This window comes from Schistocerca serialis, chromosome 9 (genome assembly GCF_023864345.2).
Source record: "Schistocerca serialis cubense isolate TAMUIC-IGC-003099 chromosome 9, iqSchSeri2.2, whole genome shotgun sequence".
NCBI lineage: Eukaryota > Metazoa > Arthropoda > Insecta > Orthoptera > Acrididae > Schistocerca > Schistocerca serialis.
The window spans coordinates 439,246,100-439,272,353 of record NC_064646.1 but is presented as its reverse complement, the minus strand read 5'-3'; the positions used below and the strand labels follow the sequence as shown (position 1 = coordinate 439,272,353).

The 26,254-nt window shown below is 38.7% G+C and overlaps 2 protein-coding genes across 2 annotated transcripts; both read right to left on the bottom strand.

Moving 5' to 3' along the window:
• Positions 1 to 10,237: 10,237 nt before the first annotated feature.
• Positions 10,238 to 14,344, bottom strand: LOC126419692 (uncharacterized). The gene is made up of 4 exons (XM_050086876.1): positions 14,298 to 14,344; positions 12,395 to 12,522; positions 11,955 to 12,149; positions 10,238 to 11,861 (listed from the first exon to the last, which is right to left on the bottom strand). The coding sequence occupies exons 1-4, from the start codon at positions 14,342 to 14,344 to the stop codon at positions 11,812 to 11,814; spliced, it is 420 nt and encodes a 139-aa protein (XP_049942833.1). The 3' UTR covers positions 10,238 to 11,811.
• On the bottom strand, positions 10,715 to 11,794 carry LOC126419693 (piggyBac transposable element-derived protein 3-like). The gene has a single exon (XM_050086877.1). It carries the CDS (start codon positions 11,792 to 11,794, stop codon positions 10,715 to 10,717), a length of 1,080 nt encoding a protein of 359 aa, XP_049942834.1.
• Positions 14,345 to 26,254: the final 11,910 nt, after the last annotated feature.

Here is a 26,254-nt window from a genome sequence, read left to right as displayed (position 1 = left end):
AACAGAATGTCCTATACTATTTTTTTTCTACAATGTATGCTTTCCTCAATTTACAGGGAAATTCCTTTTATTAATTACCTGCCTCTGCAATTCCTTTTATATGACATTAATTTAATAAAAGATGAATGGACTTCCAACTGCATTAAGTGGTTTAAACACTGTGAGATTCTGGCAATAATTAAGCAGTAATTACCAGTTCTGTCATGAGTATATGTCAGCATGGCTATTTCAGGTTTGCTCCAACAAGATGGCAGTCAGTAGTTACTCCCTGAAATGGCCAGAAGCTTAAGAGTACGAACCACATGATGACTACAATCTCTGTTTATTTCTAAATTGCATTGTCACAAGACTATCCATGTATACACATTTAACATTACACACACACACACACCACACTGCTTTTAAATAGTGTATTTAAACAACGTACCTTCGTTTACTTGATGCGTTTCACTGCTGCTCATATCATCAGGCTGGAAGATTACTATTAAACGTACTGGATTACATTGATCATAGAGTTCTGAATTAAACACTGGTACATCCTCTCCATGTATGTGTGAAACAGGAGGCATGATGATGGTGATTGTGGAGGTGGTTGGTTTGTGGGGCGCTCAACTGCGCAGTCATCAGCACCCATATAAAGTCCCAATTTTGACACAGTCCGAATTTTACACAATCGAATCTAGTGACTGTTAAGAATGATGATGAAATGATGAGGACAACACAAACGCCCAGTCCCCGGGCAGAGAAAAATCCTCACCCCGGCCGGGAATTGAACATGGAACCCCGTGATCCAGAGACACCAATGCTAGCCACTAGACCATGAGCTGCGGACGAAACAGAAGGGAGCGGGTTATAATTACAGTACATTTTCCTGTATTGTGCAAACAGGATAAAATTTTGTATCTGTCATACTTCTTTTTTATTACACCATGTGCAGTGAGACAAAGATGTTTGGGAAGAGAAGCGTTTTATGGCTTTTTTTTTATCAGTGCTGCTTCTTCCAATTTCTTGTGATATTTGCGTAAGCAGTTATGCAGAGAATCCTCTCACAAGTTGGCTTTCAGTCATACTAATTCTTAAGATAATATTATGTTATGTTTAAGGCAGTGTATTAGTAACAATTACTTGTTCAGCTTATGGTGTTTTTTACAACAGTATTCACCGCTTTACATTAGGATTATTCACTAGATTATTTCAAAGTAGTAACACAACCATAACAAATAGCTGATGATACACATCAAATAGTTTTTTGGTTATGAAAACTGCATTTGATAAATGTTCTGGTAGAAACTTGTAGCACAGAGCTTTTTTGGGAGGGAAAAAATGCGTTTGCATATTGTAAATATATTTAAAGCTTTTCAAGTCTGTCATGTGGACTCTCTCTCTCTCTCTCTCTCTCTCTCTCTCTCTCTCTCTCCCCCCCTCTCTCTCCCTCTCTCTCTCTCCCTCCCTCCCTCCCTCCCTCCCCTCTCCTCAGTGTGTTCCACAGATCCCATCATCAAGGAGGATCCTCCAGTGACATGAAACAACTCAAAGTATATATTGAAAGAGAAGCATCTGTCATGAACTAATTCTGAAAACGATTATCACTAAGATGCTATGCATTATTTGTGCTTCCAGAGACTACACTCTGATTTACAGGACTACACTGATATTTATCAATTACTTATGGGTGTATGCAGTATTGTGTATGACCCTCTCTGTGCTTAATAAGTACTTACACAGTCATAACAGCCAATCCTAGTTAGTACTGCTAAGCGTAAATTTATCATTGCGGCTGCAATTTGTTACATGAGCAAATGTGCACTTGAGGGTATAAAGTTATACTTGATATTGTTTCCCACACCTAGATACTTTCTGCAAAATATTACTCAAAACAACAAAAGTTTCGATACTATCATAATGATTTACTATGTTGCTCCACAGGTTTTAATTTTACAAGTCACCCCCCTTTTAATTAGAGATAAACGTTATTGTATAACAGTACAGTTGGACAGTTTATATAACAGTACACAAAGTGGCTCCTGACAGCTGGAAATGTTCCAGGCAATTACACCATGTTCGAAAGGATTTCACTTTAAAACCCAACATTTCGTCCCCATCTGCGGAGGACATTTTCATGGGGCGTAGCTTTGTTGAATGTTTTAGTCACACAGTAGCGAGCCAGGGTGTGAACTGGACATTCAACAAAGCTACATTTGCCCTAGGAAATGTCTTCCGTAGATGGGGGTGAAATGTCAGGTTTTAAAGTGAAATACATTCGACTATGGCATAATAGCCCAGAACATTTTATTAATTGTGAAAGTGGCCCTTGCCACATGTCATTGTGAAAATTTTAAACAATCAGGGCAGTACATTAAACAGTGGAAAATCTGAAATTGAATAACTGCCCATCCCAGCCAAAATTGGTGCCTACTTCAGTTGGGTCTTAGCACCCAGAGACAACAATGTGGAACATGATTTACATCCACTCATTGGTGAAATTACAATGATTTAGCAATTTGAAGTTAATTAGAGTAAAACCTGCTCTACACAGAACTTCACTGATAAAATATTGCAGCATTGTACATACATCAGTTTACACCAAGAGAAAGCAAATAACCCAAAAACTCACATCTGCAACGAGATATAGAACAACATGCCTGGCACCGTGAGCAGAACATTAACAGAGGTGTGTAGTCTAGGTACCGGCAGACCTACTTTCTGATTCTGCTTACTTCCTGACCATCCACACATACTCGACCTGTTAACCCATCTGCCATTAGCTGTGATGCTGTTGTTCTTACACTGCACTTCCTCATGTGAAACATGATTGAAATGTGCATGAGTACAACACTTTGTAAGGATTTGTACACCATTAAACAAAAAACAAATTAATCTCGTAATATCACATATAGTGTTCAGGCCATCTGTCCTAGGATTAAGTGAGTGTACATTAAGTTACAACTTTTTTGAGAAGCAGACAATAGTATTCATCAGAATTCAAGGAGCTTGCATGGCTGAAACATTTTTTCCAAATAGTTGATCAAGTAAAATATGTGCTCTTTTCTCTTGCAATGAGACTGAACTTGAAAAGGAAATAATTGGATTTTAAAATGAGATTTCCTTCCAACTGACAGGACAGTTTCAAACTATGGAATTAGCTACTTGCACATACCATTATGCTCGTTATGCTGCTCTGCCATACAGGACTTGCACATAAACCACCAGGATAATTTTGGATCTGCCGACACACACTGACAATTTCTCTAAGGCACAAAATACTATAACCTCTAGTTGTGTTCTTACAGCCTTTGACAACAATCTATCACACGGGTGCTCAATCCATGGACCACGATCAACTGGCCAATCACCAGTCTATCAACACCTTTGTCCAAAATCTGTCTAAATGAGCTATTTTTGTAAAATGCCAGGTTTTTGACAACGAGTGTTTCACACAGTATTTGTGGGCAGTAAGCTTGACAACACTGTGTCCACCTCTTTCATCTCCATCTGCATTTCACTATCTTTGACACTCACTCCAACCAACAGCATTTCCTCCAACATGGTGAGGTTCCTGCTCACGAACTGTAACTTGGTGCGATATGAGCAGGGATTGCAATGAGCTGGAAGAGTGCAAGGTTTTTTGTGGGATGTTACCTTTGGATAGCACAGTTACAGAAGTTAAATGTGAAATACTTCCTTTAAATACTGTCAGAACTGCCATATCAACAAACATCATTGGATCAAAAAGCTGCAAAGAAGTCTATGGCCTACCTGACAGCACTGAAGACAAAGTTTGAAAACTGATTTTGAAATTTCCAGGCAACAGAACCAGTTCTAGCTTTCATAGCTGAACTTTTCCAAAAAATGGATGTGGAAGATATTTCAAGTAAAAGGAGAACTGCTTTTCTGTAGTAGTGAGGCTGAATTTGAAAAGGAAATAATTTGTTTTCAAAATTTCATTTCCTTAAAGTCAGAATACAATGAAGATAACTTTTGGAAATTGAGTGTAAGAACATACTCTAACGTTGTTAAAGTGGCATTGTATATTTTATTGCTTTTTGGGTCAGCTTACCTAAGTGAGGCAGCATTTTCAGCGATGAATGTAGTGGAAAGTCATTATAGAAATAAACTGACTGATGCTCACCTTTCAGACTGTGTGATGTTGGCTCTGATAAATTATTCACCAGATTATAATAAATTTGGAAACTATGTGCAAAGGTAAGTCTCACACTAAACTTTTTCCAGTATTTATTGTGGCGTATATTTTCATTTTTTCCACTTGGGTAATATCTTGAAATTCGAATAGTACCGTACAACTTTTGATGGAGAGAAATTTATGTTTTTTGTGTAATTAAAATGGTTAATTTTATCTACGGTCTTTTGTGATTAAACCTTCACAAATTTTTAAGTCAGTAGATGTCGAAGTGGACTGAATTGCACGTAGTAGATCTCGAGCCTAAAAAGTATTAGCACCATTAGTCTACTGTAACTTTGATTCAGTTCACAACTAGATAATCAACATTGTCTGATTTACCGACATTTGCCTTGGTGATGACATATGATGCACCATTAGCTTTGTTCAGTCTGCAGATGTTATCACCATCAAAATATACTTTGAAGCACTAATTAAAAGCACTGCCTACACTACTGTACATATTCGGACTTAGTAAACATCAAGTAAACCAGTACAGAGCAGATGATGTAACTAAGGTGGGTTACCATCTGACATAGCTCCTACCTCAGCCATGCCCCTGTGCTTTCTTCTCTGTTCTCTCTTCTCTTCTCTTCCCCCTTCTCTCACTCCTCTTTCTGGGCTTGTGTGGTGTGAGGTAAGTCATTTTACTAATAATTTGCCTCCCAAAATTTTAGTGTCCTACATCGATTCTTCCAGTGGAACATTCTGGAATACTATATGAAATAATTCTCTCTCATTTCTTACTCTTATAAAATGTGTTTTTTGACAGTACTATTTTCTTTTCCCAGTCATTCAGGGCTGGGACTCGACCACCTACTTGTGGCCATGGGGTGTTGCCCTCAAAAAATACGTCTAACTTCCATAGTCTTTGTCCTTTGTGTTCTTTCACTGGTTTCCTGAAAACTTTCCTACACTGCTCTCTAAACCCTGCCATGATGACTTGGCATCATTGGGTGCTTTGTTGCCCCACCTTGTGACACTGGGTGCTTACAGCCTATGGGCACTACCAAAAATTCTAATTTTGGTACATAATTAAAACTGAAATATCTCATTATCCGTAACTCTGGCCATCATGCAGTTTCCACCAAATGCTCTTAAGTAAATGGGTGCACCCATCTGCTTTCTGTTTCAACGTCTTCCTTCTGTTAATCAGTGTTATGATTACCGAACCAAACATCTGCAGTGAGCAAGATCAATGAGTGTACCTGTCTCACCCTGCCCCCATTGGTTCAGAAACACTGGGGATTTTGAACAGCAATACTTGTAACTCCATTTTATGATCTCCCTTCAAATTTTAATCTGAGATATGGGTAAATCATATTACCTGTTGAACATGCCCTTCATTCTCACGACCAGAAATCATCGTAAATAAATGAATCAGAATCTGTGACAGTGTGGGTTAAAGGTGCTGACAGTTGTAAAAAAATTAAACTCGTCTGTGACCTTTCCCATTATTATAGAAATTAAATAAAGTCTTTCCTGTCCCTTATTCCTATTGCACATAATTAAAAACTCTTTTAAATTTAATATACTCATTGTTTATCTGCTAGTTAGCTGTTTGTTTCTTACTAATTCTTTATATGGCCTTTTATCTTTTTCAAAATCCTCACATATTTTAATGTTGTTTGTTGTTGTGGTCTTCAGTCCAGAGACTATACAATAAACAAAAAAATGTACATATTCTTTAAAAAGTTATTGGACACTAATAAAAACATGTTTCAGTAATTGACTGAGTTTCCTTAATACACCTTCTCTAGGGTATTTACTCTCTCTTTTTCTCCCCTGACCATTTGATTACACTTTTTTGGCTCATTGTCTCATGCAGAACACTACTTCACCACTTTAGTTTGAATGTTTGTCAGATAGAGATGGATGTGGAAGGACTGCATTCTCTCAGCTCTACTTCCTTCAGTCATGAAGTCCGTTGACAATTATGGGACTGTAGAGGAGTCTACTGCTCGCTGCATTGTTTTGATGATGTCTCCTGCTGCCTCATGTCATCTAAGTCAGCTACATCCAATAAGATCCATTCTTTCACAACGTTGGGATAGGTTCACACGACTTCAGAAACTGGCTTGAAATGGTGTCTGAAGGCTTCCAGTTGCCTTTCCACATTACAGAAAGTGTTTTTTTTTTTCCGATCTAGACCAAGCTTAGTTTCTCTGATTGCATTAACGGTAGGTACATCATTGCAATTCTTTTTGTGATGATCGTGATAATGTGGAAGCTTTAAATTATTCCTTTACCAAGTTTTTATACAACAATGAAATATAAATATCACCCCTTTAACTTTCTTCTGTCATATTTTGAAGTGACCTATTTCTAGCTACTGAATATTGCACTTCTCTGTTTACTTACACTTTTACTTTGTTTCCGTATCTATGTACAAGCTCAGTGCCCACTGGTCCGCTCGCATAGACTGGATGGTCTACACAGATTTTTGTTTTTATGGAATGTTTTATATTGTTCACAAATTACAACATCTTCTAAACTATTCATGCAAGTTAAGACCACAGAAGCATGGTCTTTTCCCAATGTACTTCTGACCAAAAAGCGATTCCATTACCTGGAGTCAGAAGTTTTTGTTAATCCTATCTTCTGAGCTTTTGTGGTGTTATATCTGTAGAAACTTTCATTTCCTAAAACATTTATTTATTTCTAACTATGAAATGAAATACCAATTTTCATACATTTAGCTTTAAAAAACGTTTTTATAATGAAAATTTTCTTAAAAATTTTTACCACCTATTTCACTCCATTAGGGGTTGAATTTCCAAAAACACTAAAACAAGTATTTTTTATTTCTAGCCAAGTACAAATTTTCTTAGATTTAGCTTAAAAATACTTTCATAATGATATTATATATAAATACAAAGATGAGGTGACTTACCGAACAAAAACGCTGGCAGGTCGATAGACACACAAACAAACACAAACATACACACAAAATTCAAGCTTTCGCAACAAATTGTTGCCTCATCAGGAAAGAGGGAAGGAGAGGGGAAGACGAAAGGAAGTGGGTTTTAAAGGAGAGGGTAAGGAGTCATTCCAATCCCGGGAGCGGAAAGACTTACCTTAGGGGGAAAAAAGGACAGGTATACACTCGCACACACGCACATATCCATCCACACATACAGACACAAGCAGACATATTTAAATATGTCTGCTTGTGTCTGTATGTGTGGATGGATATGTGCGTGTGTGCGAGTGTATACCTGTCCTTTTTTCCCCCTAAGGTAAGTCTTTCCGCTCCCGGGATTGGAATGACTCCTTACCCTCTCCTTTAAAACCCACTTCCTTTCGTCTTCCCCTCTCCTTCCCTCTTTCCTGATGAGGCAACAATTTGTTGCGAAAGCTTGAATTTTGTGTGTATGTTTGTGTTTGTTTGTGTGCCTATCGACCTGCCAGCGTTTTTGTTCGGTAAGTCACCTCATCTTTGTATTTATATATAATTTTTCCCACGTGGAATGTTTCCTTCCATTATACTTTCATAATGATATGTTTTCATAAATATTCTCATCTGCTATTGGACCCTCTTAGGGTCTGAATTTCCAAAAACACTGAAAAACGTATTTCTAACAGAGAAATCAAACACCAGTTGTTATAAATGTAGCTTGAAAAACACTGTAGTAGTAATTTAATAATGATTTATTTTAAAAAACTGTCATCCGCTATTTTACCCCTTATTAGTTGAATTTCCAAAAGTGCTGAAACGTTTTTTTCTTTTTTTTTTTTTCTTTTTTTTTTTTTTTTTTTTGACAAAGAAACCAAGTATCAATTTTAATAGTTCTAGCTTTAAAATTGCCTTAACAGAACATATTTTCAAAAAACCTTTCATTTCCCCTTTAGGGTGGAGTTTTAAAAATTTCATTCTTAAATGATGCCTACAGTATAAAATCAACACTCACTCCACATTTCAAGTTTCTAATCATAGTGGTTTGGGCTGGGCGATGGTGAGTCAGTCAGTTGAGACATTTTCTTTTATATACGGAGATTAATAATATTTATTCCAGCGTTCTCTTCTGATCAGTCTGTTTATTTCTGTCTTAAGCAGTAATAATTACTGCTTCTTTAATCATCAGTTACTTAAATATACCTTCTTAGTGACATGATTTATTATTAATACACCATATAAACTTCGGACCGTTACCTCAACTTCACATCCCATGTTAGTTTATTCCCAAGTTTTAACACAACATTTTATCTTATATCTTCACACACTCTTTTACTTTACACAGTACAGCCTCATTCATAGTACATGATTCTCTCGTGTCATTACTGTCATCTCAGATTCACTAGTTTTCTCACTACTTTGTCTTTAGTGCATACTATTCTCCTATTTACTCTGCACTTATACTCATCTAAAGGCTTGTACATTTTATGTCTTACTTTTGTATTGATTCAGAACTTAATACCTCCCATTTGTTTGAATCTCTAATTCTGTTGCCACGTTTCCCTTCTTTCAGCTTCCCTTAAAATTCCATATTAACAAAACACTATACATCCTGAAAGAAAATATAAGAAGGGAGATATTAAAGAGTGAGAAACTCCCTATGTTTTGCTTCTCCATGTCATCAGAAAGTCTATACGAGGTGTAATCCAAAAATTTTCGGGACTGGTGCTGCCATCTGGAAAGTAGGAGTCGTAGATCTTTGCACCACTAGGTGGCGAGAGCTGCTTATCGGATGAGTCAGTGTGCGGAGTGGCATTCAGCTGGGAGGATGTGTTGCATGTCCACAGTGATTTCTGTAATACTATGTGTTTGGTGTGTGGTGATATTACAATGGATCCGCGAACAGAATAGCGGACCTTCGTCAGACCGCATCTGATGATCCAACCTTCTTGTCACAGGTTATCACCGGCAATGAGAGCTGGATTTATGGTAATGACCCAGAGACAAAGCAACAATCATCACAGTGGAAGAGCCCGGGCTCTCCAACACTCAAAAAAGTGAGAAAGGTGAAGAGCATGATCATCGTTTTCTTTGATACCAAGTGAATTGTGCACACAGAATTCTTCACACCCAAGCAAACAGTGAATTCCGCATACTACTGTGACTTTTGTGATGGCTCCGTGAAAATGTGTGGTGAAGACCGCCCAAACTTGGGCGTCAAGGGAACTGGCTGCTGCATCATGACAATGCGCCCTCTCACACATCCTTGCTCACCAGGACCTTTTTGGCAAAAAACAACATGGCGGTTGTACCCCACCCACCGTACTCACCAGATTTGGCACCATGCGACTTTGCGCTATTCCCAAAACTGAAACTCAACTTGAAAGGCCATCCGTTCGTCACTCTAGAGAGGATTCAAGAAGCATCACTGGTGGTGATAAACACCCTCAAAGAACGGGATTTCCAGAAAATGTTTGACCAGTGGCAGAAGTGCCGGAACCAGTGTGTATGTGCAGCTGGGAACTATTTTGAGAGTGATGGTGACCATTAGTCCAAAGGTAAGGTTTTCAACAGATGGTAGCACCAGTCCCGAAAATTTTGGATAGCACCTCGTAGAAGAAGGAAGAGATTAGAAAAGGAAAGGAAGAATTGTTTTAAGTGGTGGAGGTGCCTACAGTTGCCTTATTGTGAAGCTTCCCAAAGAGTGGGAAACTCCCTATGCTTTCTACCCCTTCCATTACTGAACATATTTCTTTAAATCCAACACATTATTTAACCTCTTCACTCCTGAGATGAAAAAAATTTACACGAAATTTTTCTTTTAATATTTTCCAACAAACTAGTATACAAGCATGACACATATGCCAAAGAAAAAAAAAATTGGTTATTCACTAGGGCATAAATGGAGGTCCACATGTGTGGACCTCGCGTCACAGTTATCATGATAATGTACTTGTCTTTGATTACATTTTTCTCACTCTTCCTCAGTAAAAACACTTTTTTTCAACAAAATAATTATTTTATTGTAAACTTAACTACATATGTTAATTTACACAGAAAATAAGTATTTTAATTTCAGTGTTTTTAAATAAAGTGTTTCCAATGCAGGTTTCTGTTGATACTCCACAAATGAAAGAAAATAAAAAAATCATGCAACCATTTCTGCCAAATAATAACTTGATATTGCCCATAAATGAATCTTTACTTTTTGTGATAGGCTTCAAAACAATTATTTTTCACGACACACAAATACATTTCACATTTGATGCAGATGACCCTTGTCTTGGAACTGCAGCCATGATTCCTGCATTTTGAGGCATTCTTTGCCTCAACAAAATTTGATAAATGGCCTACATTGTCAAACCTAACTTCTGCAATTGGTTGTGACAGAGCTCTTGTTGGCTTTTTATCCATATTTTGTACATCATCTACATCTTCACTATCAGAGGAATTGACTACAGAAGGGCGCCCTCTTCTTCTAGCTACAGGCTCAACATATTTGTAATTAATCATAGCTTTGCCTACGTGCATTTTGTAATCCATCAGTGACAACCTTCTTCATTTTCTGAGCACCATCTGCGGTACATCACCCAGCAATTGACAATCACAAGATCTATAAAATGATTAGACATTCTTACAGGTCATTTTGATGTGCGAATGTAGCATCTGTAATGTGACAAAAATCTGTCACAGAGATCAACACCTCCCATGTTTTCATTGTAAAGCTTCACTGCCACTGGCTGAGGAACATCTATCTTCTTTTTCTGCTCTCTTGACCACATCTTACATGTGGTTGGAGGGCTGCTTCCAACACATGATGAGAGTATTAGGACACTTTTATTGTCTTTCCACTTAATAAGACAAATTTTATCATCTTCCCTAACCCATTCTTCCCATTCCTCCCGTTGAAATAGCCTGTCATTTTTCAATTTCTTCACTATTGGACCCAATCTGTTCATCATAACTGTACCTGTCTGATAAATTTTCCTCCCCAGCAACATGTCTACAGATTTTACACTTGTGAAAAATCTACCAGTGTATACACAATGCTGGTTGTCTCTAGGAACACTTTCTGTCATCATCTTAACAACTGCTGCACCGAGACCATATTCTTTCGTATCTTCAGCTGACACAGTATCTGACCCAGTATAAAACATGAAGTCCGACACAAGGCCATCAGGTGCAGCCAGAATGAAGCATTTTAAACCTAATGGATTAGGTTTTGATGGTACGTAAGTCACAAAGCCACATTTACCAGAAAATGGCACCATCTGTTCGTCAATGGAAAGATGATGTGATCTTGGAAGGGTCAGACACTTCTTCTGCACACAACCAAGAAAATGTTTTACCTTCCAAAGCTTCTCGTTGTGCTCATTTGTGTTATCCACAAAATGCATATAATTTCTCAGTTCATAGAAACGGTCTCTTGTCATACACTTAGCAATAACTGGAACCTGAGTATCTTGCTGCCAGTACAGCTTACTTTGTGCATAGTCCAGAACTCCCATAACAACATGTATTCCAGCTAAATGCAACATTTCTTCTCCACTGGTGTTAACAGATTTATGTTGTTGTTTTTGAACTGAATACAAATTGGTTTGTTGTGCATGTTCTTCCCAGAATGTCAGAGGAAGGTATTCCAAGAAAGATTCAAAAATTCCTTTTTCTTCTTCATAATCTGGAAGATGGATTTTGCTCTCACAAGGATTCGAATACGGCATTTCTTTCTTCCTCCACTTCATAGATCGCACTGGCAGATATTGTGGAACAAGAACTTCGTCTTGGGATCTACAAATAAACAAAATTGTAAGAAAAAAACATGAGTAAGTTCGCTACATAATTTATAATATTAATGATCATTACTATATGGGGTAAACCTACCATTTCTATCATCTAATTCTTCAGAAGAATCCACGGTCTCATCTACTGTTGCTTTATCTTCAGCACTGGCTTCAGGTTTAACAGGAAAATCTCCAGTCAAAAATGAAAATTCGTCATCTTCCCCATCAGATAATTCGGCATTACTGTCGTTCAGAAGCGCTTCCAACCGCTCGTCAGTTAATATTTCATTCATATCTGTAAGGTATAAAAAGGAGAGTTACGTCAGTACTCTACTGTCGAAGACGAAATTGAAGTCAGCAAATTCATATTATGACCTGAGGTCCACATACGAGGACCTTCAGAAAAAGAGTTATTTCATAGTAATAAACAAAATATATTCAAATTGGAACTAACTCTCAACATCTAGAAGAGCTAACACACTTCAGAAAAAAATCACAGCATTTTAGACTAATATTTGAGCATAATAATTATGTACATACCTTTCCAACTTCTAGTAGCAGCCATTTTGAGTGCACAACCAGCTGTAAACAAATACATCAGTCGTTCCTTACGAGGTGCTGCGCTCTTGTGTTGAAACTGAGAAGGTCCACGCTCGTGGACCAACAGTCTGTAAGCGGAAAAATATGCGTATTTGCAGAGAAAAAAAATAACGAATGTATGTCCACATTTGTGGACCGCTGGAATGAAGAGGTTAAACCACATGTACTTTTAGATTCAGGATAAACCAAGCAATAAGCATATACACTACTGGCCATTAAAATTGCTACACCTAGATGACAACATGCTACAGACACGAAATTTAACCGACAGGAAGAAGATGCTGTAATATGCAAATGATTAGTTTTTCAGAGCATTCGCACACGGTTGGCACCGGTGGCAACATCTGCAACGTGCTGACATGAAGAAAGTTTCCAACCGATTTCTCATACACAAACAGCAGTTGACCGGCATTGCCTGGGGAAACGTTGCTGTGATGCCTCGTGTAAGTAAGAGAATCGCGTACCATCATGTTTCCGACTTTGATAAAGGTCGGATTGTAGCCTATTGCGTTTGTGGTTTATCGTATCGCGACATTGCTGCTCGTGTTGGTCGAGATCCAATGACTGTTAGTAGAATATGGAATCGGTGGGTTCAGGAGGGTAATACGGAACACCGTGCTGGATCCCAACGGCCTAGTATCACTAGCAGTCGAGATGACAGGCATCTTATCCGCATAGCTCTAACAGATCATGCAGCCATGTCTCAATCCCTGAGTCAACAGATGGGGACTTTTGCAAGACAACAACCATCTGCATGAACAGTTTGACGACGTTTGCAGCAGCACAGACTATCAGCTCGGAGACAATGGCAGCGGTTATCCTTGACACTGCATCACAGACAGGAGTGCCTGCAATGGTGTACTCAACGACGAACCTGGGTGCACGAATGGCAAAACATCATTTGTTCGAATGAATCCAGGTTCTGTTTACAGCATCATGATGGCCGCATCCGTGTTTGACGACATCGCGGTGAACGCACATTGGAAGTGTGTATTTGTCATTGCCATACTGGCGTACCGCCTGGCGTGATGGTATGGGGTGCCATTGGTTACACGTCTTGTTCACATTGACAGCACTTTGAACAGTGGACGTTACATTTCAGATGTGTTACGACCTGTGGCTCTACCCTTCATTTGATCTCTGCGAAACCCTACATTTCAGCAGGATAATGCACGACCGCATGTTGCAGGTCCTGTACGGGCCTTTCTGGATACAGAAAATGTTCGACTGCTGCCCTGGCTAGCACATTCTCCAGATCTCTCACCAATTGACAATGTCTGGTCAATGGTGGCCGATGAACTGGCTTGTCACAATACGCGAGTCACTACTCTTGATGAACTGTGGTATCGTGTTGAAGCTGCATGGGCAGCTGTACCTGTACACGTCATCCAAGCTCTGTTTGACTCAACGCCCAGGCGTATCAAGGTCATTATTATGGCCAGAGATGGTTGTTCTGGGTACTGATTTCTCAGGATCTATGCACCCAAATTGCGTGAAAATGTAATCACACGTCAGTTCTAGTATAATATATTTGTCCAATGAATACCCGTTTATCACCAGCATTTCTTCTTGGTGTAGCAATTTTAATGGCCAGTAGTGTACATGCAGTGAGCTTTCCACCACAGGCAGGCCATGATTAAATGAGTAGAAACATTTTCATTTCCTTATGCACCTTACAAGACCTCTCTTTAGTTTTGACCATCACGAACTCACCACACTTGAAAATAGTTGGCTTGGCCTTGTCATTGTACCATGTGTACCTCTCCTTGACTGTCTTTAACATTCTCTCCTTAGCCAACTTCTCTATCATTCTGAGTGAGAATCTGGTTCACAAAGAACCTACCTCTTCTCCAACAACATTTGTTGGTTTCCTTCAATATCAAAACACATGGTGTGAAACAAGTAGCTTTGAGCAGACTATTAATCCTCCTCCAAATGACAGAATGAAATTTGCCCATGTGGCGTTAAGTCAGTGACAAAAGGTACAACGGAAGTGGTTTAATTCTTACATTACTCACTCATTGAATTACCCTGCAGAAAATATGGAGAAGTTTTTGAAGAGTCTAACCCAATTTTTTACCAGCATTTCTTCAAATTTGTGGTCTGTAAACTGTGGACCATAGTTTGACAGTAATGGATTTGATTTCCTAATTTGGATAAAATAATCTCTCTCCATTTCTTCCCACCAATACCCTGGCATTCATAGGACGGATTGGATGGGATATTACACACTGAGAATATGTCTAGGATAACAAAACTGTAAATGCACTCACCTCTGGACACATGCAATGGACTGAAGAGATTTACAACAGTTAACTGCTTCAGTGTCTCTACCAGAATACTCCGACAGAGTCTTTGAATTGACACATAAGCTGCCTGTATTTCTGGCACTGATCGTATGCAGTAAGTCTCTTTCACACCCGCCCCCACATATTTTCAAAAATCAAAGTTTCCTGTAATTTAGCTATGCATTTTGTCTACAATTATGTCCATAGCTGTTGTTAATTAAACCTATTAGGGTGTCCATATGTTGATTAGTAATGCACAGACTCCTGTCATCACTATCCTTTTTACTTCTGCAAAGTAGTATACCTTGATAGAACTTATAGTGTACCTCCATCTCAGGGAGTTTAAGTGACTCCATACTTCAGGTGTTCATCTCTGTTTTGTTCATTATGCATTTCATGGCATATTTTCAGAATTCTGTGTTTGTTTTTGGTACCTTTCACGAACAGTATCCGCATCCCCCTAAAAACTTCCCCCTGCTCTTCTTGCTTTCCCTCTGCATGTAATCTGGATAAGTCATTGATAATAATAATATTGCCCTGATATTTGGCATATCTGACTTCCATGTCAAATTGTTGAAGGTACATGGCCCACTGATGTCTGAGGTGTCACCTCTTTAGAAAGTGTATCATATGATCAGTTAACACCATGATATGATTCCTCAATGGGGCACATACAGACTTCTTATGCTCCTTCGAAAAATCTCAGTTGTGAAAAAAAATTTCCAAGGAGTGCTTCAAACTCCTTATACGAACAAAATACTCTTTAGAGACCACTTGTATTATCATAATGCAAAAGCTGCGAAGCTTCAAACATGCATACTATTGCTTTGGAAATTTTTTTCAGTGGGTTGTGATCACAAAATGAAGGTAATATTGTTAGCATATCTTTCAATTCAAGCACATTGGTGGCTGGCTTGGATCACCCTAATAACCACATCTACTCTTCTACAGCTGGAAGAAAAAGACAGATCTTTCAGAAACTCCCCTCCATCTCATTTTTTCTATTATATTTTTAATAAACACTGTAAAATCTTCTAAACTGCTAAGCATTGTTTAATGTTTCTTCTAAAATGCATTATTTTAAACTGAATGTATGACCTCATGCCAGACCACTTCTCCTGCAATATTAATATTTTTTTATGTTGGCTCATGATTTTAAAAATTCTGGAATCCTGTTTATTTTATTTATTTATTTATTTTACTGCCAGTGCTTGAATATTTTTATATAAATAAATTTTAAAAAATCCATTTGCATATGCAGTTCCTTTTTTAAAAATATGGAATGACCATTATTTGACATTATATTATCTGCTAATGTTCTTAGATAGAATGTTGCCCAATTTAAGCAGTATGGCACAAGCAGAAAATGTGTCTTCAATTTAAACTGGTTAGAAAATAAATTGTTTAAGGATTGGCTTTTGGCATATGGCAAGAATAAACGTAGAGTAAAATGCTTTGCGTGCAACAAAGACTTTTCGATTGCCAGTATGTCCGAATCTGGCCTGAAATGACACTTAGGTTATAATAGCCATCAAGACACTTTAAAATCATTGTTGTTCACAAGAAAAAAATGAATTTAAGTCTCTTTCTTCCTACCACCAGTCAGATGCAACAGAGAATGCTGTTCCATCTGGAAAAGAAGAGGAAAATACTGAATTATCTGGAGACCTCTGAGACAGAAGCAGAAACCAGTTTTCGTTGACCATGCTACTGCAAGTGACATGTATGAAAGTCTGCTATGTTTGATTTTGCTCTCATCATTTAAAATGTGTTACAATCGCCCATGTATGGCCCAATCTCAGCTTAAAATCACATATACTGATAGAAGAACACAATCTTAATGATTATAACAGTCAATTAATAAATACTGGGACTTGTCCCTTACACATTATGCATATTGCTTTCAGATAAGGGATTGAATAATTAGATTGAAATATTTTCTTTTGTAGAATTTATCAATTATTCAGATATTCTTCAGCTAGGACAGAAGATTTTAATGCAATTAATGGAGGCAAGTATGCATCCATTTGAAATTTGTTTCCCTGGTGGTTAGGAAAGGTGTCTGTATGCAAGAGAGTAGTAAAAATTTTGCCTACACTGCAAACATATTTTAAACAGGTAGAGACGAGGAAATTTAAGGAGCCTCCACCTGTATCATTTCAAAATATTCAGAACAGTGTCAAAGATGATTTGTTTTTTGTAAACCTTAACACTTTTTTTAAGCATGGCAAACATTATGTGGCCTTTCCTTAACACCCATCAGACTGATAAACCAGTGTTTGCGTGCATGAGTGACGATATTAAAAAAAGTGATTCTTGCATTAGTGCAAACTAAAATTGTTGAGTAATTTAACTATAGTCAGTGTCATAAAAGTTGAATTCAATAATCTTAAGAACTGTCTGCCTACAAAAAATATTGACCTTATTTTTGTTGGTGAAAAATAGATTGAAAAACGATATTTTTCTGAAAAGGTTTCTCATGGGGAAATGCTGACATTATGTAGGGATGTAAAATACTGACGTCATGTAAACATGTAAAATCTGTGATAATTAAAATGGTATCAGTTATAATTCCAAATTCACCATCAGTTTTCAGCATTGTAATAAATTTACCATGTTTAATACCAATAAATTCAATGGAAGAGAAAAAAAAATTATGCGAGGAAGATGAAATATCTTGTACGTAGTTTGCTGTGAAAATTGCAGATTGTGATGACATCCAGGCAGATTTTGTCAGTTTTGTCAATGAAACTGTTTCTGATAACACTGAAGAATTTTTAAAGCTTGGTAAAGAACCTAGGAAATTGGACAATTTTTTTTCCCCTCATTTAAAAATGAAACACACGAAAATTTGGGCATGTACCCAGAAGCTGCTTCTATTGAGCCATGGCCAAGCAGCTGTGGAAAGAAGTTTTAGCATTAACCAAAAAATAGAAGTCACAAATCTTAAAGAAGTATTTATGTAACTTTGAGAATCATTTCCTATCATATAAGTAGTTTAGATGGAGATATAACAGTAGTTGTTATTGGTAAAGATTTGTGTAATTCTCTTTTGATGAAAAGACATCATTACAATCAATATCTTCAAGATGTAAAAAACAAAGGAAACGCTAAACAAAAAAAGAAGAATGGGATTGATGACCTTGATGAACATGAATTTAAAAAGCAAAGAAAATACATACAACATATACAACATTGCATAGATGACCATACTGCAGATGAAATCGCTGACCAAGCAGAAAAACAATGTGATATGACTCTGTTAACAAAATCAAATGGTTTGAGGATGTCTGCAAAAGGAAAAACAAATGGTATGCAGAAATTAGACGAAACAAATAATTTCAAAGTGACAAATTAGCTTTGATATGTTGTTTTATGAAGCACATACACTACTGGTCATTAAAATTGCTACGCCACGAAGATGACGTGCTACAGATGCGAAATTTAACTGACAGGAGGAAGGTGCAGTGATATGAAAATGATTAGCTTTTCAGAGCATTCACACAAGGTTGGCGCCAGTGGCGACACCTACAACGTGCTGACATGAGAAAAGTTTCAAACAGATTTCTCATACACAAATGGCAGTTGACCAGCGTTGCCTGGTGAAATGTTGTTGTGATGCCTCATGTAAGGAGGAGAAATGCGTACCATCACATTTCCGACTTTGATAATGGTCGGATTGTAGCCTATCACGATTGCAGTTTATCGTATCACAACACTGCTGCTCACGTTGGTCGAGATCAAATGACTGTTAGCAGAATATGGAATTGGTGGGTTCAGGAGGGTAATACGGAACGCTGTGCTGGATCCCAACGGCCTCGTATCACTAGCAGTCGAGATGACAGGCATCTTATCCGCATGGCTGTAACGGATCGTGCAGCCACATCTCGGTCCCTGCGTAAACAGATGTGGATGTTTGCAAGACAACAACCATCTGCACGAACAGTTCGACGACGATTGCAGCAGCATGGACTATCAGCTCGAAGACCATGGCTGCGGTTACCCTTGACGCTGCATCACAGACAGCAGCACCTGCGATGGTGTACTCAACGACGAAACTGGGTGCACGAATGGCATAACGTCATTTTTTCAGATGAATCCAGGTTATGTTTACAGCATCATGATGGTTGCATCCATGTTTGGCGACATCGGGGTGAACGCACATTGGAAGCGTGTATTCGTCATTGTCATACTGGTGTATCACCCGGCGTAATGGTATGTGGTGCCATTGGTTACACGCCTCGGTCACATCTTGTTTGCATTGGCGGCGTGTGAGATCGCTCTCTAAGTTTTCATCTATGTTTAGGTTTCAGATATATATTTTAACTGTTTTTGTGATAATATTTACTATATAAGTGACTTATTAGTGGCTTCTTCATTCACCTCTGCATTTCTTGTGTTGTGGCCTGATATTTGTGAGTGTTTCGTATCGAGCAACTTAACCTCTTACCCGTGTTTACATTCCGCGCTGACCAGTTGCAGCTGTAGCGGCGCATCGAAAGCTAAGTACTAATTAATTGTTTGTGTATAGTAGTTTATTTAGGAACTTTAGTAGTCTTCAACCGGTGTTCTTGGTGTTTTCCGGTGAAATAACTTCAGAAGAAATTTTTGCGAACTGCTTTCAGTTTCGTTACTGTCATTAGACGTTTGATTTTCTTTCTGTGTTAGTATTTTGTTATATTCTCATTTGTTGTTGATTAATACTGTCAATAATAGTAGTTACTTCCCTTGTAGAGCAAGTTTGTGATAATTGTAGTCAGTTTTTAACATCTTCTTATTGTAGTAGCGGAACTTAGATAAAGTTGTTTTCTTGTTTCAATAATTGTAAAATTTTACCATGAGTGAGAAGTGTGGGCTTTGCCGTAGGTTCGTGAGTAGTGGATTGTGGTGTGAGGCTTGTTCGAAGTATTTTCACTGGGGGGAATGCAGTGGGGAAGCCAGTGGGCATTCTGGTGAGATCCTCTCCTGGAACTGCAGGTTATGTAGCAAGAGTAAGTTGATAGAGGAGCAGGAGCGTAAGATCTGTGCCCTTCAGGTGCAGTTGAAAAACGCACAGGAGGAGCTAGATAGGATGAGGAGGGAGAAGGGGGTTGGGGAATGGGAGCTGGCTGTTGGCAAGAGATCTGCTAGGAGAAGGAGATTTTCAGATAGTTTTACTATTGGTGTTTGTAATAGATATGACCAACTGTCAGAGTCTAGTGGAGAGGAATCTCTAGTAGCTGTAAATGTAGGAAGTATGCAGCAGACCTCAGCAGTTACAGCGGCTAGGACAGTTGCAAAGTCTAAGAGAAAGAAGAAGGTTCTGCTGTTAGGTAGTTCTCATGGTAGAGGTGTAGGCCAGCAGTTGCAGGAAGTTTTGGGGAGTGAGTACCAGGTCACCAGCATTGTGAAGCCTAATGCAGGATTGGCTCAGGTGACTTTTGACATAGGGGGGTTATGTAGGGATTTTACTAAAGAGGATCAGGTAGTGATTGTGGGTGGGGCTGGTAATAGTATTGATAGGGATGGGGAGTATGACATAGATGGTGACCTGGAAAAGATAGCCACTCAGACTGGCAACACGAATGTGCATTTCGTGGAACTGTTTCAGCGTCACGATCGGCCTCATCTTAATACAGCCGTCAGGCGTAATAACATGAGACTTGGGGGTGCGCTGATGACAGAAGGCATGAGTCACATTTCAGTGGTGTCGGTGGAGTCTATCAGTAGGACGGGTTTCACTAGACATGGCCTGCACCTCAACAGGTATGGGAAGGGGAGGTTGGCAAAACTTATAGGTGACAGCATAGGTGGGGGTGGTGGGACCACTCATGGGAAAATTCCGGTAGATGTGGGTGTTAGAGCTGTACCTTTTTTTAGATTGAAGTCAGCTGATAGGTATTCCTGCTTAAGGGAAGTCTCTCTAACAAAGAAACCACTTTCTACAAAGCTTGGGTATCCGATTAATGAGGGAATTAGTATATTTCATCAAAATATACAAGGTATTAGAGATAAAGTTAGTGAACTGCTTATAAATGTTGACTCTGAAATTATTGGTATATCTGAACACTTCTTAAATAAGGAGATAATTCAGAGACTTCCTTTACCGGGATACAGGTTGGCTGGCAGCTTTTCGAGGAGCTCTTTGCGGTGTGGGGGAGTAGCCATGTACGTGAAAAACGGTATCCCATTTGAGTCAATTGATGTTTCAAAGTACTGCACTGAAAAGGTGTTTGAATGTTGTGCAGGTGTGGTTAAATTTAGTGGAGCTAAACTTCTTACTGTTGTTATTTATAGATCCCCAGACTCCGATTTCACAACATTTTTGCTAAAGCTAGAGGAGGTTCTTGGTTCACTTTATAGGAAATACAAAAAGTTAGTTATATGTGGTGACTTCAATATTAATTGTATAAGTGATTATCTTAGAAGAAAGATTAAGGAAAGGCAAACCTACGTTTCTAGCATTTGTAGACTTAGAGAAAGCTTTTGACAATGTTGACTGGAATACTCTCTTTCAAATTCTAAAGGTGGCAGGGGTAAAATACAGGGAGCGAAAGGCTATTTACAATTTGTACAGAAACCAGATGGCAGTTATAAGAGTCGAGGGACATGAAAGGGAAGCAGTGGTTGGGAAGGGAGTAAGACAGGGTTGTAGCCTCTCCCCGATGTTGTTCAATCCGTATATTGAGCAAGCAGTAAAGGAAACAAAAGAAAAATTCGGAGTAGGTATTAAAATTCATGGAGAAGAAATAAAAACTTTGAGGTTCGCCGATGACATTGTAATTCTGTCAGAGACAGCAAAGGACTTGGAAGAGCAGTTGAATGGAATGGACAGTGTCTTGAAAGGAGGATATAAGATGAACATCAACAAAAGCAAAACAAGGATAATGGAATGTAGTCTAATTAAGTCGGGTGATGCTGAGGGAATTAGATTAGGAAATGAGGCACTTAAAGTAGTAAAGGAGTTTTGCTATTTGGGGAGCAAAATAACTGATGATGGTCGAAGTAGAGAGGATATAAAATGTAGGCTGGCAATGGCAAGGAAAGCGTTTCTGAAGAAGAGAAATTTGTTAACATCCAGTATTGATTTAAGTGTCAGGAAGTCATTTCTGAAAGTATTCGTATGGAGTGTAGCCATGTATGGAAGTGAAACATGGACGATAAATAGTTTGGACAAGAAGAGAATAGAAGCTTTCGAAATGTGGTGCTACAGAAGAATGCTGAAGATTAGATGGGTAGATCACATAACTAATGAGGAAGTATTGAATAGGATTGGGGAGAAGAGAAGTTTGTGGCACAACTTGACCAGAAGAAGGGATCGGTTGGTAGGACATGTTCTGAGGCATCAAGGGATCACCAATTTAGTATTGGAGGGCAGCGTGGAGGGTAAAAATCGTAGAGGGAGACCAAGAGATGAATACACTAAGCAGATTCAGAAGGATGTAGGTTGCAGTAGGTACTGGGAGATGAAAAAGCTTGCACAGGATAGAGCAGCATGGAGAGCTGCATCAAACCAGTCTCAGGACTGAAGACCACAACAACAACAACAACAAGTGATTGTGCAAGGAAAAGGATGCTGGTAGACCTCCTTAATTCATATAATCTTATGCAAACCGTATTCTTTCCAACGAGAGTGCAAGGGAACAGTAGAACAACCATAGACAATATTTTTGTTCATTCGTCATTATTAGAAGGGCATTCTGTTAGCAAAAAGGTGAATGGCCTTTCAGATCATGATGCACAAATTTTAAGTCTAAAAGATTTTTGTGCTGCAACACGTTAAATATAGCTACCAACTTTTTAGGAAAGCTGATCCAGTTGCTGTACAGACTTTTGTAAACCTTATCAAGGAACAAGAGTGGCAAGATGTTTATAGTGCTGATACAGTAGACGATAAATATAATGCTTTCCTCAAGACTTTTCTCATGCTCTTTGAAAGTTGCTTTCCGTTAGAACGTTCAAAACAGGGTACTAGCACAAACAGGCAGCCTGGGTGGCTGACTAAAGGGATAAGAATATCTTGTAGAACAAAGTGGCAATTACATCAAAACGTTAGAAACAGTCAAAATCTAAATGCAGCAGCCCATTACAAACAGTATTGTAAGGTGCTTAAAAAAGTTATTAGGAAGGCAAAAAGTATGTGGTATGCAGATAGAATAGCTAAGTCTCAGCATAAAATTAAAACAATATGGTCAGTCGTAAAGGAAGTGGCTGGTCTGCAGAGACAGGTTGAGAATATAGAATCAGTGCATAGTGGGGATGTCCGTGTTACTGATAAGTCGCATATATGTACAGTACTTAATAATCACTTTCTGAATATAGCAGGTGAACTAAATAGAAACCTAGTCCCAACAGGGAATCATATAGCGCTCTTAGAAAAAAGTGTTCCGAGACTGTTACCTGAAATGCTCCTCCATGATACTGACAAGAGGGAGATTGAGTTAATAATTAAATCTCTAAAGACCAAGAACTCTCATGGATATGACGGGGTATCTAGCAGAATACTGAAATATTGTTCCACGTATGTTAGCTCAGTACTTAGCCATATCTGTAACTTTTCCTTTAGGAGTGGTCGGTTTCCTGACCGATTAAAGTACTCGGTAGTGAAGCCACTTTATAAAAAGGGAGACAGGGATAATGTTGACAATTATAGACCTATTTCTATGCCATCGGTGTTTGCTAAAGTTATCGAGAGGGTTGTATACACAAGGTTACTGCAGCATTTAAATTCACATAATTTGCTGTCAAATGTACAGTTTGGTTTTAGAAATGGCTTAACAACTGAAAATGCTATAGTCTCTTTTCTCTGTGAGGTTTTGGATGGATTAAATAAAAGGTTGCGAACGTTAGGTGTTTTCTTTGATTTAACGAAGGCTTTTGACTGTGTTGACCACAAAATATTACTGCAGAAGTTGGAACATTATGGAGTAAGGGGAGTAGCTTACAATTGGTTCGCCTCCTACTTTACGAACAGAAAGCAGAAGGTAATCCTCCGCAATATTGAGAGTGGTAATGATGTTCAGTCCCAATGGGGCACTGTTAAATGGGGCGTTCCCCAAGGGTCAGTGCTGGGGCCACTGCTGTTTCTTATTTATGTAAATGATATGCCTTCTAGTATTACAGGTGATTCAAAAATATTTCTGTTTGCTGATGACACCACCTTGGCAGTGAAGGATGTTGTGTGTAATATTGAAACATTATCAAATAATGTAGTTCATGATATAAGTTCGTGGTTTGTGGAAAATAATTTGATGCTAAATCACAGTAAGACTCAGTTTTTACAGTTCCTAACCCACAATTCAACAAGAACTGACATTTTAATCAGACAGAATGGGCGTGTTATAAGCGAGACGGAACAGTTCAAGTTCCTAGGCGTACGGATAGATAGTAAGCTGTTGTGGAAAGCCTATGTTCAGGACCTTGTTCAGAAACTAAATGCCGCTTTATTTACCATTAGAACAGTATCTGAAATAAGTGACATTTCAACACGAAAAGTAGTATACTTCGCATATTTTCATACGCTTATGTCATATGGTATTATTTTTTGGAGTAATTCTTCTGATTCAAAAAGGGTATTTTTGGCTCAAAAACGGGCTGTTCGAGCTATGTATGGTGTAAGTTTGAAAACCTCTTGTCGACCCCTATTCAATAGTCTGGGAATTTTGACATTGCCCTCACAGTATGTATTTTCTTTAATGTCGTTTGTTGTTAGCAATATTAGCTTATTCCCAAGAGTTAGCAGCTTTCACTCAGTTAATACTAGGCAGAAAACAAATCTGCATGTGGAATGCACTTCCTTGACTCTTGGGCAGAAAGGAGTGCAGTATTCTGCTGCATCCATTTTCAATAAGCTACCACAAGAACTCAAAAATCTTAGCAGTAGCCCAAACACTTTTAAGTCTAAACTGAAGAGTTTCCTCATGGCTCACTCCTATTCTGTCGAGGAGCTCCTGGAAGAGCTAAAAAATTAAGCAAATTCCAGTGTTACATTCTTGATTTTCTTTATTTAAACTAACGACTTGTCGCCTGAATATGTTTCTTATATTTCATTTTATCTGTTTCTACAATCGTGTTATAATTTCATGTATTGACTCGTTCCATGACCATGGAGACTTCTCCTAAATGTGATCCCACAGAACAATAAATAAATAAATAAATAAAATACATTTCAGATGTGTTACGACCCGTGGCTCTACCCATCATTTGATCCCTGCAAAACATTACATTTCAGCAGGATAATGCACAACTGCATGTTGCAGGTCCTGTATGGACCTTTCTGGATACAGAAAATGTTCGACTGCTGTGCTGGCCAGCACATTCTCCAGATCTCTCACCAACTGAAAACGTTTGGTCAATGGTGGCCGAGCAACTGGCTCATCACAATGCGCCAGTCACTACTCTTGATGAACTGTGGTATCAGGTTGAAGCTGCATGGGCAGCTGTATCTGTACACGCCATCCAAGCTCTGTTTGACTCAATGCCCAGGCGTATCAAGGCCGTTATTACTGCCAGAGGTGGTTGTTCTAGGTACTGATTTCTCAGGATCTATGCACCCAAATTGCGTGAAAATGTAATCTCATGTCAGTTCTAGTATATTATATTTGTCCAATGAATACCCGTTTATCATCTGCATTTCTTATTGGTGTAGTAATTTTAATGGCTAGTAGTGTAGTTCTACCCTCAAAATAGTTTTATATAAGTTTTCCAGTTATTGCTAATCTTTTATTTATATACGGATCAGCCAGAATATTATGATCACCTACCTGACAGCCAGTATGTCGACCTTTGGCATGGATAACAGCAGCGATGTGTCTTGGTATGGAAGCAATGAGGCCTTGGTAGGTTGCTGGATGGAGCTGGCACTACATCTGCAAACACACGTCTCCTACTTCCCATAAATTCCAGGGAGTGGGGTGATCAGTTCTGACATCACATTCAATCACAACCCAGATATGTTTGACTGAGTTAAAAGTTGGTGAATTGGAGGGGGCAACACATCAATTGGAACTCACCACTGTGTTCCTCGAACCACTCCATCACAATATTCCTCGAACCACTCCATCACACTCCTCCTTGTGACATGGTGCAATATCTTGTTGAAAAATGCCACTGCCTTCAAGAAACGTGACTGTCATGAAGGGGTGTAACCAGTGAATGACACTTGTTGGCCATCATGGTGCCTTGCACAAGCTCCACTGGGTCCACAGATGCCCATGTGAATGTTCTCCAGAGCATAATGGAACCACCATCAGGTTGTCTCCGTCCTGTAGTACAGGTATTGAGGAGCTACTCTCCTGGAAGACGACGGATTTTCGCCCTCCCGTCAGCACGATGAAGAAAGTATCAGGATTCATCAGACCATGCAACACTCTGATACTGCACCAACATCCAGTACAGATTGTCACATGCCCATCATCAACTGCAGAGGTCCATCACTAGGAGTGTTTGGTGTGTTGTGTGTTCACACACACTTGTATAGTGCCCTGCATGAAAGTCTGATGTTAGTTCCACCACAGTTCACTGCCTGAACTGT